At 49.0% G+C, this 12,054-nt stretch overlaps 1 protein-coding gene across 15 annotated transcripts in view; it reads left to right on the forward strand.

Annotated features, from left to right (window-relative positions):
- Positions 1-10,314, forward strand: part of MEGF11 (multiple EGF like domains 11) — a 408,774-nt gene extending 398,460 nt beyond the window's left edge. For 10 of the 15 annotated variants that reach the window (XM_064157920.1, XM_064157921.1, XM_064157919.1 and 7 more), the window contains 2 exons: positions 5,744-5,950; positions 6,766-10,314. In XM_064157920.1, coding sequence (XP_064013990.1) covers positions 5,744-5,950; positions 6,766-6,926 — 368 coding nt within the window. In that variant the 3' untranslated portion in view covers positions 6,927-10,314. Of the gene's footprint in view, positions 1-2,330; positions 3,322-4,605; positions 4,792-5,743; positions 5,951-6,765 lie in introns of those variants that run through there. The other 5 variants (XM_064157927.1, XM_064157934.1, XM_064157928.1 and 2 more) reach the window with 3 other exon arrangements.
- Positions 10,315-12,054: the final 1,740 nt, after the last annotated feature.

Consider the following 12,054-nt stretch of genomic DNA (forward strand, 5'->3'; position numbering starts at 1 on the left):
CAGAAAAGGCAGGCTTCAGACTGAGGTCCTTGATCTGAATTCAAGGCTGTTGTGTCCATACACACCAGCTGGGAATGTCCCTCTGTCAGCCAAGGAGGTGAATGCTGCATAGCCTCTTCCCATAATGTCCTTGAGCTGGTAGTGGCCAAGTAATGGAGGAAATGGGACCTTCACACAGCTGGTTTCAAGATGCTGCCTACTGCTCTGGGCAAGCAGCTTTATCTGAACTCACAGGGGATAGTGAGAGCTCATCCACACAAAACGCAGTGACCAGGACTAGAGGACACTAATCACTTCAGAGCTGCTGCTCACAAAACACAGGGATAGAACTTTTGCTGAAACAGAACCTTACCCCACGGCATCACCACAGGGAACCTGTTATCCATGACCAAGTCTGTACTGATAAAGCTACATTTAAGCTATTAAAAGGGATAACCCTTTTAATGTACATTTGACTCATCCACTGCTTTCAGCTACTTTTACAGATTCACTTTTACAGGAAAAAAAATATATAGTAGTTATTCCCTTAACATGGAATTGTTAACTTCAAGAGCAGTCTGAACTAATCACTGTGTTTACAAAGTTTAAAAGCAGCTTGAAACACAGGCAGGAGGGATTCCTGTCCACAGACACCCAGGCAGTAGGGTACCAGTGTGAACAAGAGGAAAAGAGAACCACAGCCAACCACGAAATGCATTTTCTGCTGCTATGTATTTTGTTTGTTATTTACGTGTTTATCTCCTTATGAATTGGAAACTCAGGCCTACAAGCCAAGTCAAGATTGCTGGTGTGTTCCTTGTGGCTGCTCAGCAGCTACAGGGACTGGCGCTGGGAAGGGCAGGGTGACAGGGGTAGAGACACACCAGGGCTTTAGTAGCTAACCTGCAGGTGGCTGACAGCTGAGATATCTCAGAGGCATCTGCCTTTGGGGGACTGCAGGCTTCTAAGAGGTCGGTCTGAAGGCCAGCTTCTAGGTTCTGGCAGCCCCCAAACAATGGCAGCAGTGTGGGTGATCTCAGTCCCAGACAAGTCTCCCACCAGGAGATGGGGGATGTATGCAGAGCTCTCCTTGCCCTGCCAAGCCAAATTCATCTGAAAGATGGAGAGGAAGCATCTGCTAAGCTGGGTCATTCACCTGAAAGAAACTCCCAGTTGTCAGCAAAAAGACTTGGCAGGCAGGTGCTTTGTTTTTAATCTACCTTTATGTACTTTAAAGATGATGTCTTCTGTTCCCACCACTACCTGCTAGATCTGGCTGGTCAAAGCTCAGCCTGCAACTGAAAATCGTCTTGGGTGCTGCTGGCCTCAACCCAGAGCATTACATGGGATGCACAGCTAGGAGGGCACATTGGGTTCCATAGCTTAAGGCCACATTTGGGCTGTGGTGAATCTGGTCTGCCACTGGCTTCCCCCAGTTCTCCTCAAGAGGAGAGCACAACCCCCAGCTCCACAGCACCTGCTGTGCACTGGCCTGGTCTCAGGCTGTCCCCAGAGCAGAGCAGCCAGAAGAGGAATGGTGCTTTGGCAACCTGCCACTGAAAAGTGCAGTGGCCATGCCACTGGTGGAGGCCCAGGAAGACAGGCATGGCCAGTTTGTGTCTGCCAGGGTCACCTCAGACAAATGCAGCTCACACCACAGTGTCTGACAGTTCCTGCACTGGCAAAGCAGCAAGAACCCTCCAGGGCTGGACACCATGGTGCCAGCTCTGAGCCCTGTGGCACATGGCAACAGTGGTTGAACAGTCACAGGGCTTTCAGAGCACTTTTCTTCCTGTGCATGGTGTTCAGTGATGCCATTGCGAAGCTGAGTCTTCTGTTGTGTAGGGGCTTGTTTAAATGAGAAAGCTGCTGCACTGGTGGCATAATGTGAGCTCAGGCACTAACAGTGGAAGGAAGCACCCTTTTGCTTTGCATGGCAGCCAGCAAAACCCCAGCAGTTACAAACATTAAGACACTTCCCTGAGGGACTCGAGGCTTGGTTCAGTGTGCTTCACTTGTTTGTCTTGCGGGAATGTGTCCCCACAGCTATGTCACACTCTGCAAGGCAGCAGTAAGCTGGCACCCTATTACTGTCCTAGCAGCAGTGGCAGCCAGGAGAATGAAAGCAGCCAGGAAGGCTACACCAAACACCACCCAGAAATGGGATTCCATAGTAGCAGAGTGGGTTTGGCTGTGTACATCATTTCTCCTGAGCACCTCAAGTGTGGCTGTAGGTAGCAAGGCATGTCATTAGTATTCCAGAGGCTATGCAGGGCAAGAGAGGAAGCTGTCTGTGGGAGGGAAAGTATGTGTTCCAGTCCTTGGTAACGAAAATACAACCTCCTTCAAAGGTCTACTGATCGGTATCCAGGCAACACAGAAGACAGGGACTTCAAAAGGAGAGCACATTGCCCATATTCCTCGAGCCTGACCAGCTGATCAGGTGCTCACAGCAAGTACCAAGCTGAGCTTTGCACCTCCACAAGAGCCCAGCCCCATGGTTGGATGATGAGGTGGCACAGCCAGAGCTCACACATGGCCTGCAGGATGAATGGGCTGAGAACTTCCAAAGATGTTTGTTCTGGGTTGAATTAACTCATGACAGGAAATTTTACAGTTGGTGCCAGACTTTTTAATTATCCCCCAAATTACCTTAATAACTAACTCAGATACTTCTACATCCTTTAGAGTTAAATCCTCCACAATCTTGGACACACATCGTGGGTTAATGACTCCCTGGTGCATAGCACACCACCAAACACAGGCTGGTGCTCCATAAATTATGTTGTTTCCAGAGCGAAGGGTCTAATCCCTAGCTAGACACAGAGCTCCCATTTACGTCAGCAGGAACCAGCTCTTAGGCATGCTGTTTCTCAAGATCTTCTGGGAAAAGGCAGTTCCTGGGAGAGGCCACAGGAATCTGGGCAGCCCAAGTGGTATTTCATAGAATCATAGAATTATTTTGCTGCTCATCTCTGGGAAGGGAAGTGCTGATGCTGTGGACACCTTTCTGGTGGCTAGTGTTAGCCCTGGCAGCAGTACAGGTGAATTTTAGCTTAGGAAGATGAAGGTAGCTGAGCTGGACTTAATAAAACACCTGTTGTGCTGGACTTTCAGCTGTGCCAGCTCTGGTGTGCCCAGTTCCATCAGCGCTGGCCCACACAGCTCTTTACCTGTTTGCTACAGCACTACAGGAGCAGGACCTTTTACTCTCCTCTCTTTTTACTGTAGTAAGCAGCAGCCTTTTATAATCAACATTTGATGACTCTAAACCCAGCTATGGTTTGATTAGATCCCTCCTAGTTGTGGTACACTTTGTAGTGGACCCTCAGGGCACCAGCAGCCTCAGGCTCACGCATGGAGCCCACTTTGCTCTTGTCCTTGCAGGTTCCAAAAGCCACACGCACCTACTCATGCTGCCTGTTCTTGTGGGCTCCTGCCTTCTCATGGCTAACAAAGAAATCAAAGCTTCAGGACTGCCTACAGAGGCTGTGGAGTCTCCTCTGCAGAGATTCCAAACTCACTGGGACACTGGGCGACCCTGCTTTAGCAGGGAGGTTGGACTAGATGATCTCCAGAGGTCTCTTCCAGCCCCCACCATGCTGGGATTCTTTGACTAAGTGTCTCCCCCTCATATGGTCCATATCCCTGAAGCAGTGAGTGCTCCCTCACTGGCATGAGCTTGGGCAGAACCAGAGGCTTCCAGGTCTCTGGCCACATGAGACAAGTCACCCACCACAACCTTCCCAGTGCCCAGTCCATGCAGCACTGGTATTTTTAGCCTAAAGATTTTCATTTTATGGTAGGGTTTGGTTATCTTTGTCTGTTGTCTGCTCACTTTTACACACTAATGGATCACAGACCTCGTGGTACCTTCATTGAAGTCCTACAGACAGCAAAAGCCAATGACCTTGAGCTCATGTACAGAAGCTGTTGGTCATGCAGGGTTGCTCCATTACTCACTAGAAGGACAGGACAGCTTTTCACTGCCTTGCATGTACTAGGATGGGATTGGTAAAGCTGGAGGGCCAAGTCCTGCTGCCAGCAGCTGGGGAGGGGTTGTTGCTTTGGTTCCTGTCTCCTGTGCTGTACCTAACCAGACATGTTGCACTGTGAAGCAAAGGTGTTGTTGACCTCATGTAGGCTGAAGTCAGACCAGCAGTTTCTTAATTTTATGACTAAACACTGCAGTGGTGCCAGGACTTCTGCCAGCCATCAGGTCCCTGATGGTCCCAGCACGGTCCAGCTGGTTTGCTTTGCAGCAGAGCTTCCTACCGAGCTGGTTTCACTAACCCTGCTTGCTGACAACTCTCAGGACTTGCCTATACCACTGAAATTAGAGCTCAGAAATGGAGCAGCTTGCTGCAGGGCAGGACCTGACACTTTGCTTAGTGCATTCTCCAGCTGAGCGGAGACAAAGGGCAGCAGACTCAGGGGCTGATGGGCACACAGACAGACACAACCCCAGAGGTAACGGAGGGAGAATCACACCAGAGAGTGAAGCAAGCCCATAGAGCGAGTTAGCAGGCCGGGGCGGATAGGCACAGAGGCCAGGTGTGTCAGGAGAAGTGCTGTCTTGTTGTCTGTCTATTTCTTAACCTGAATTTCTCTTTTTGTCTCCCATAGTAGACAGCGGGGGCAGCTGGGATTGCAGCTATTTTGCAAGTCCCACTATTTCACCGGGAGTATTTCATATATACCAGGATCTGCCTTTGTACTGTAACCCAGCACAAGAAAATGCCTCATCTTTCATTGCATCGCTCTAATTCTAAATTACTGGCACTGCCCAGCAGGATGCACACAGCAGCAATGGCACGTTCTTGAATGTCAATGTTAAGACCTATTTATTCTCTGTTGTTTCTATTTATTCTTTAAAGCTAAACTGGCACTGTACCTTGCAGCAGGCTGGCATCCCCCAGCCAGCATCACCGAGCGGGGAGCCCGGTGGTTACTGCCTTCACACCAACCTTGTTCTCCCCACGTAGCGCCTCCCGTGTCACCACCTCCTGTTTTCTCCAGCCTAGGGGAGAGCAGCAGTAGATGTCTACAGTGATGGGGGGAAAAAACCAAAAGCAAAGTAAAAGCAAGGCTCAGCTGGAGGCTTGCCTCCACCCTGCTGCAGAAACCCAAGTGTTCCCCCTCACAGGAGTGCCTCCTCTCAGTCTTAATGGCAGAGGGACTACAAAGAAGTTGGTTTCTCCTGGTGCTGGATGGCTCCAGAAGCCAGAGCTCTCAGGGGACATACATGCTGCCCTGGTGCAGTTCTAAGCCTGCTGGAAATGTTTTGCAGTCTACCGTGTGGAATGTGATGTTGACCAAAGCCCCCAGGACTGTACCTGTAGCTCGCCCAGCAAGCCAAGTACCAGCAGAAGGTCCTGCTTGCAGAGCCAACTGGCCACAGCCATGCGCATGGGTCTGTGGGGCAGGCGGAGCAGGAGTCAAACATAGCTCCTTAGGATGTAGGGGAGGGAGGGAAAGGATTGCCACCTCCAATTAAACAGTGCAGTCAATGACAACTAGAGCCTTTCACAGGAAAACCTTTGGTACTGAGCAGGTTTTGATTTCTTTCCTGCTAGTGAGTTGTGGATGCAATGGTCTGGACACACCCACAGCGCAAGCATTGGGTGTCTGTGCTGGATGCTTCAAGGATCTTCCTTACCCTCCCCTGCCCCCTTGTGCCCCCCACCCTTCCTGCAGAGGTTCAGTTGTCATTCACCCAAGCAAGCTGCAACTCTCACGCTCCCACTGCACTCTTGTTTTGCAGATTATATGAAAGAATCTGTGTGCAGCTCCAGCACTTGTTCCCTGAACAGCAGTGAAAACCCATACGCCACCATTAAAGACCCTCCCATTCTAACCTGCAAACACTCTGAGAGCAGCTATGTGGAAATGAAATCACCTGGCCACAGAGAGTCCCCCTATTCAGAAATGCCAACTTCATCCACAGCCAACAAAAACATCTACGAAGTTGGTAAGTGGGGCAGGTGGCAAAGTCTGGTCCAGCACTGGTTGGGTTCAGTGTAGATGCTGATTTTTGGTTCTTTCCTTTTCCAACACAAGCAGCGTGGGTTTGGCGTAGGGCAGGGAGGTGCTGGCTGGTGGAGAAGTCCTGTGTGGGCAGCCTGTGCTGCAGTGGTGGATCTGAGCATGGTGCAGCCCCACCTTGCTCCTCAGGCCCCAGCAGAGGAGGGCTGAAGCCTTCTCTTTACAATCTTCTTCTAAACTGCTGCAAAGTCCAGCTGCAAGATTTTGACAGCACAGAAGCACAGCACTGCCCAGTAATGGGACAAGGAGTACATGCTGGAACATAGGAAATCCCCTGTGAACACAAGGAAAAACTTCTTTGGTATGAGGGTGCCAGAGCCCTGGAGCAGGCTGCCCAGAGAGGTTGTGGAGTCTCCTCTGGGGAGCTTCCAAACCCACCTGGCGATTGTGATCCCAGGCAAGCTGCTGTGGGTTGGACTGCCCAGTGCAGAGCAGGCTGGACTGGATGATCTCCAGGGGTGCCTTCTAACCTCCACCCCACTGCAGTCCTGCGAAGTGTTGAAGACATTTGCAGACATCATCTAAAGATCTTTTGAAGAGATGATCTGCAGAGCTTTAGGACTTATTTGTCCTTGGAGCTGTTCAGTGTTTTTCTCCTTGGTCTGCTCCGTGTGCTGCCAGTAAAGCTGTGAGGGGAGGAGGTGGTTTGGGAAGCCAGCACTCCATGCTCGGGATAAAACACGAGTGGCCAGTGTGGGGAGCGCTGCTAGTTACCAGAACCTGTTTGTCTTGCTTCCCCAGAGCCCACTGTCAGCGTGGTCCAAGACGCCCGCGGTCGGAGTGCCAGTTACCTCCAGAATCCATACGACCTGCCTAGGAACAGCCACATTCCTAGTCACTACGACCTCCTCCCCGTACGGCACAGCCCGACGCACGGGCCCTCTTGGGACAAGCAGTCTTAGAGGCACGAACTTCAGCGCTGCTGCAAGCACGGCCTCCGAGGAAGCCACGGCTCTTGGGCGCTGCGGGACGCTGGCGGGGCTTCGGACTCTCTGCCACAAGGACATAACACACCACAACATCAGCTTGGGCCAGCTGCTGCTGCATGAGGTTATTTATAGTGACATTTTTGTATGCGTAACAGGAACTAACGAGAGCCTCCTCCACCTGTGACTGGAGCATGTCACCCCCAGGAAGGTGTCTACGTGCTCCAGGCAAGAACTCTCGGTGGTGTGTTCTAACCCTGGCTTTGCTGTAAAATAAACCACAGAGACATACTAAGTAGGACCTACAGAAATGTACATTTGTACAAACTGCATCAAGAAACCTTTTACTCTTAGGAACAAGGTGACTAGGAATGCGCTGGAATCTACTTTACATCTTTCTCATGGAAGTGGACACCTTTCTCTACGAAAGCAGGGAAACTTCTCATTCCACTGCCTGGAAACCTCATTTAATGCCATCGCCATCTGCAACCTGTGCAGATCATTGCTAATTAGCACTTGAGATGTTCAGCTTTATATTCAGTACCAGGATATCCGAGTAGAGGAGTAGTAACACAGGCACATTCTGCACAGTTCCAAATGTAACATCTTGGCAAACGTCCCCTGGTCTTTGCTAATGACTTGTGCTTTGACAATGAGTCTCACACCCAGCTTACTACACTTGTAACAAGCTATAAATACTTCGATTGGCACAGATAGACTTTCATTTCTCTTTTACAGCTTCTGTTTTGTTAGATGAATCCAGATTTGTCAGGCAGTATAAACTGATGCACCTTCAATTACTTCCCTGGGACACCGCAGGTTTGCACAGACTAACCTTGGTTCAGGTTCTTTTCACAGGATGTTAGGGGTTGGAAGGGACCCAAGGAGATCATCGAGTCCAACCCCTCTGCCAGAGCAGGACAATACTAACACAGATCACAGAGGAACACATCCAGACAGGCCTTGAAAGTCTCCAGAGAAGGAGACCCCACAACCTCTCCAGTGCTCTGCAACCCTTACAGTAAAGAAGTTGCCCCTTGTGTTGAGGTGGAACCTCTTTTGCTGCAATTTACACCCATTGCTCCTTGTCCTATCACAGGGAGCAAGTTCTTTTCCTAAAACTAATCAGCTTCTGCAGATCCTCCTTACAAACCATCTCAGCCTGACTCACTGCCCTTCATCACACCATTTAATTTGATGTGCATTACCATGTAGTGCAACTTTACTCACTGATTACCTGAAAAGACATTAAATTGAGCTGAAACTGGCTTTTCTTTTCCAGCAGCTGTCTGTGATTATCAAGGGGTTGACCCAGGCTAAAGTTTTGGAGTAAGCCACCATGATTGTTATTTTTTTTCAGTAATCTTTATTGATCTAGAAAGTAGAATACTTGCCATGAAGCAGTTCCTTGTAGATTTTGAGCATGAAAATAGTACTGATTCTAAGTATGTAATTTTATTAGGCAAACATGGAATTAGCAAGTCGATTGCCTCTTAAATATAGACCACAAAATTCTGTTGCACATTTGCCAGTCTGATGGAAACAGATGAGAACAAAACCAGCACAGTTCCTTTGCTCAAAACATGATCACCTACCTAACCTGCTGGTCTAGGGGACTGATAAGAGGCACCTTCCAACTCAGAGGCTTGATCCTGGCTCTGAGTCAGACTTGGATCACCTGTAGCACTCCATGTCACCCAAGACAGGCTCAGCCCTTGGGGACTTAAGCCCCTGACATGGGGGTACTGAGCTGCTGTCAGCCTGTGCAGCACCCCTGGGCTTGTGCCATGCTGGAAGCCCAATTATATGCTGCTGAAGGAGCCAAGACCCCTCGGGGCAGTTGGGTTGACTCTGATCCCTGCCCTGCAAACCAGCAGCTTTGCAGCAAGACAGCTGAGCCACCCCCCAGGCTTCCAGTGCAGCAGATTTTCATGTTGCAGGATAATGCCCAGGTAGTTTGACGGATTCTGCATGTGTGCATGGGGGCAATGACTCATCAGCAACAGCAATTTTCTTTTCCAGGAATGCCTTATCTGAGGTGTAAGTAGACCATTATTGCATAGGGCCAGCAGGAATATGTTGTACAAACACGAACAGAAAGACTTACCTCAAAGGAAAAAAAAAAGGAATCGTGAGAAAGGCAATTGGCTAAGGAATGCTTTTGTTTGAGACCTACCTTGACACCGAGCACAAGCAGTCTCTCAGCTGCCAGCCTGACCAATGTTTGTGTTGCTCTAAAGTTTGCAACTAGACTCCAGAGAACAAAGATGCACCCAATTATTGTTTGGTGGTTTGGTTTTTTGGGGGTGGGTGTTTTTTGTTGTTATTGTTTTGGGGTTTTTTTTTTGTTCAAAGCTGGATTTTCAAACCAAATGCAATGACTGCATAGAGCTTAACAGGATAAAAAAAGGTACCTTCTTGTATATTGGCATTAGCTTAGGAAATAGGCACTGAAATGGCAATACTTTTTTAAGGCAAGACAGATTTGTAATATATTTGTTCACTGTGCAGAAGTACTCTACCTTGTACAAAATAAACCGAGTTTCTCTCAGTGTGCACTTCTCAAACGTACTCATTTGCAGACCAGAGCAGTCAGCCTGCGTTCAGGTCCAGCTGAGGAGGCTGATCATGAGGGGGCTGCCCCCAGGTCCCCATCAGCAAAAAGAACCCACAGGCAGCAGGTTTACAAGCCAGCTGTGGCACGATTCCTCAGAGAATACAATGCTCTAAGTCAGACTGATGTAGAGTTCATTAGAGCAAGAGCTTTAACCCCAAACTGGCTCTGTAAGGATCTTCCTCACAATTCCTCAGCAGTTAACCTTCGAGGGTCTCAGCAGGAGACCCCAGTGATGCACAAACACAATCAGACAAGCCCTTGCACACCTGCAAAGCACAGCCTGGGGCAACTGCCAGCACCAGGATTTTAATGAGGTGCACTTCAGTGCTTGTGGCGACAGTGCCCTGTGCCCCTAGCAGGTTGTTACGCCTTCAGGTGGGCATTGAAGGACAGAGGGCAGCAGTTACCCCAGTGTACCCATCAGTGCCAAGACAGGGCACAGGACAGCTTTCTTGGCAGGCTTGTCAGCACTCCCAGGGAGCCTGATCAATAAATCACGAGCAGAGATTTGCAGCAGAAACACCTTCAGCGTTAATGACTCCCAGGCAGTGCAGCAGATTGCTACACACCAGAGCTTTTTCAATATTTGTGCTTCATATTTCCTAAAATCTTGTTAACTAAAGCCCAGCATGTAATCCTCTTACTTGACAAGCCACACTCAATAAGCTATGTAAGGCTGGAAACTCATCAGGTTTGAACTGATAGGATAAGTAATTCTAGCTTAATAAAAATGGCTTTAAAGCAGAACCATTCCATGTCCTTTCTGCCTAAGAGTCAGAAGCTCTACTCCCACCAAACACAGGAGCCACTGACACTGTTGTGGAGGCAGGGAATTAATGTGACCAAGTCAGGAATACATGTATATTTTCCCAAAACCTGAAATACAGAAATTAATGTAGTTTTAATTAGCAGATTCAGTTTGATTGAGAAGATCCTACAAGGATACCAGAGATAAATTTGACTATTTTAGAAGTCAGAAGTTGGAAAAGGCTAAGCTACTAAACATAGCATTTCCCACTACTAATGAGGCTGAGGCAAAAGTTTACTCACAGGTGAGTCAGGCTGGCTGAAAGGGTGGTCCAGATGCTTGTCCCCTCGCTCTCTTTCAAAAGACCTCCGAGGCTCCTTAAGGCCCAGTCAAGCTGCATAAAGGAGGTGCTTATGGTGGGAGCCGTCCAAAGCAGGGAGGGTCCTGTCCCTCAGGAGCTCGTCCTTCTGAGCACCAGGGGAGTCTGTCTGCAGGAACCATCCAGGCAGAGGAGAACTGTAAGGTGGGAACCCCAAGGCAGGAAGTCCCCCAATATTTATACCCTTCCTAGACAAAGAGTTGAGTTAGCACTGCCTGGGCGCGAAGACCACAGCCAATCCCCAGCACGATCCCAGTGCGGGCACTGCACGGGCACCCCTCGTGCTGGAAGGTCCCCCTGCTCCCCCCCTTTACGCCTGCAGGGCAAGGGTGGGGAAAAGGTTTTTCGTGCCTTTTCCTCTCCCCTTCAAACCACAGAGGAATTTTGCAGTATACTGACTCCAGGACAGACACTTACTGAACTGCTTCCTATGTGAGGCTGGGACTTTAAAACATGCAGATGATGGCAGAAGCTTTTGGAAGCAAAGTCCAGTTTGTAGCATTATAGAGTTCCCAGAAAATTCATTTTGGGGCCCAAAGCAGTACTGGGAATAATCAGTTGCCTCCTATTAGCAGAGAGACACTTTAGTGCTGGAAGAATGCCAGTTAGGGAAGAGAGGGATTAGTCAGCATCTGATGGGAACACCTCCTCATTGGGTCAGTGCTCAGATGGAGCTGTGCCTTGCATTGCCTCTGTCAAAGCACTCTGTGAAGTACTTTCTTGTCCCAGGCTGGATCTGATACCACAGATGAGGAAAAAGCAGAACCAAATCACTGCAAGAAAGAGAAAAGACTTTCATAGGAGGAAAGTTACATCTCTGACCAGACACCATCTGATTTTGCTTCAGAAGCTGACAGCTTATGAAGGTTTACCAGCTACTGCATGAAAATGTTATGCTTTGTGTTGCAGCAGCTTGCAAGTACAAACTCAGGTTCTAAGGCCTGTTTATGATTAAAGTTCTGGTGGAAGAATTAGAGTTCTTACTTTGTGTAACAGCACCCACAGCCATTTCACAGCTGTCCAGGACTTAAACACAGCTCTACTTGTGAGGCAAAGGAAGCAGCATGTGCACAGACACGGACCCTGTGGTGGCCTCCAGCACTGATCTGTGCTCCCATGAGCTTCACTGGAGTTTCACTTGCTGCAGAAGAAAGCATAAACCACACGAAATCCAAACCTGATGTGACAGCTGCCTGCCCATGTGACTCAAAAGGAAGCAACATGAAACTCATCCTGCATTTCCAGTTGACAAATTTAGCACTTAGCTGCCAAGGTAATTTGGTTAATCTCAAAATACACTCCACTCTGGCCAGAAGTGGTGCCAGAACAGCCCCCACAGTCAGCAAGGGCCCAATCTTAC

This window comes from Pogoniulus pusillus, chromosome 17 (assembly GCF_015220805.1).
Source record: "Pogoniulus pusillus isolate bPogPus1 chromosome 17, bPogPus1.pri, whole genome shotgun sequence".
NCBI classification, from domain to species: domain Eukaryota; kingdom Metazoa; phylum Chordata; class Aves; order Piciformes; family Lybiidae; genus Pogoniulus; species Pogoniulus pusillus.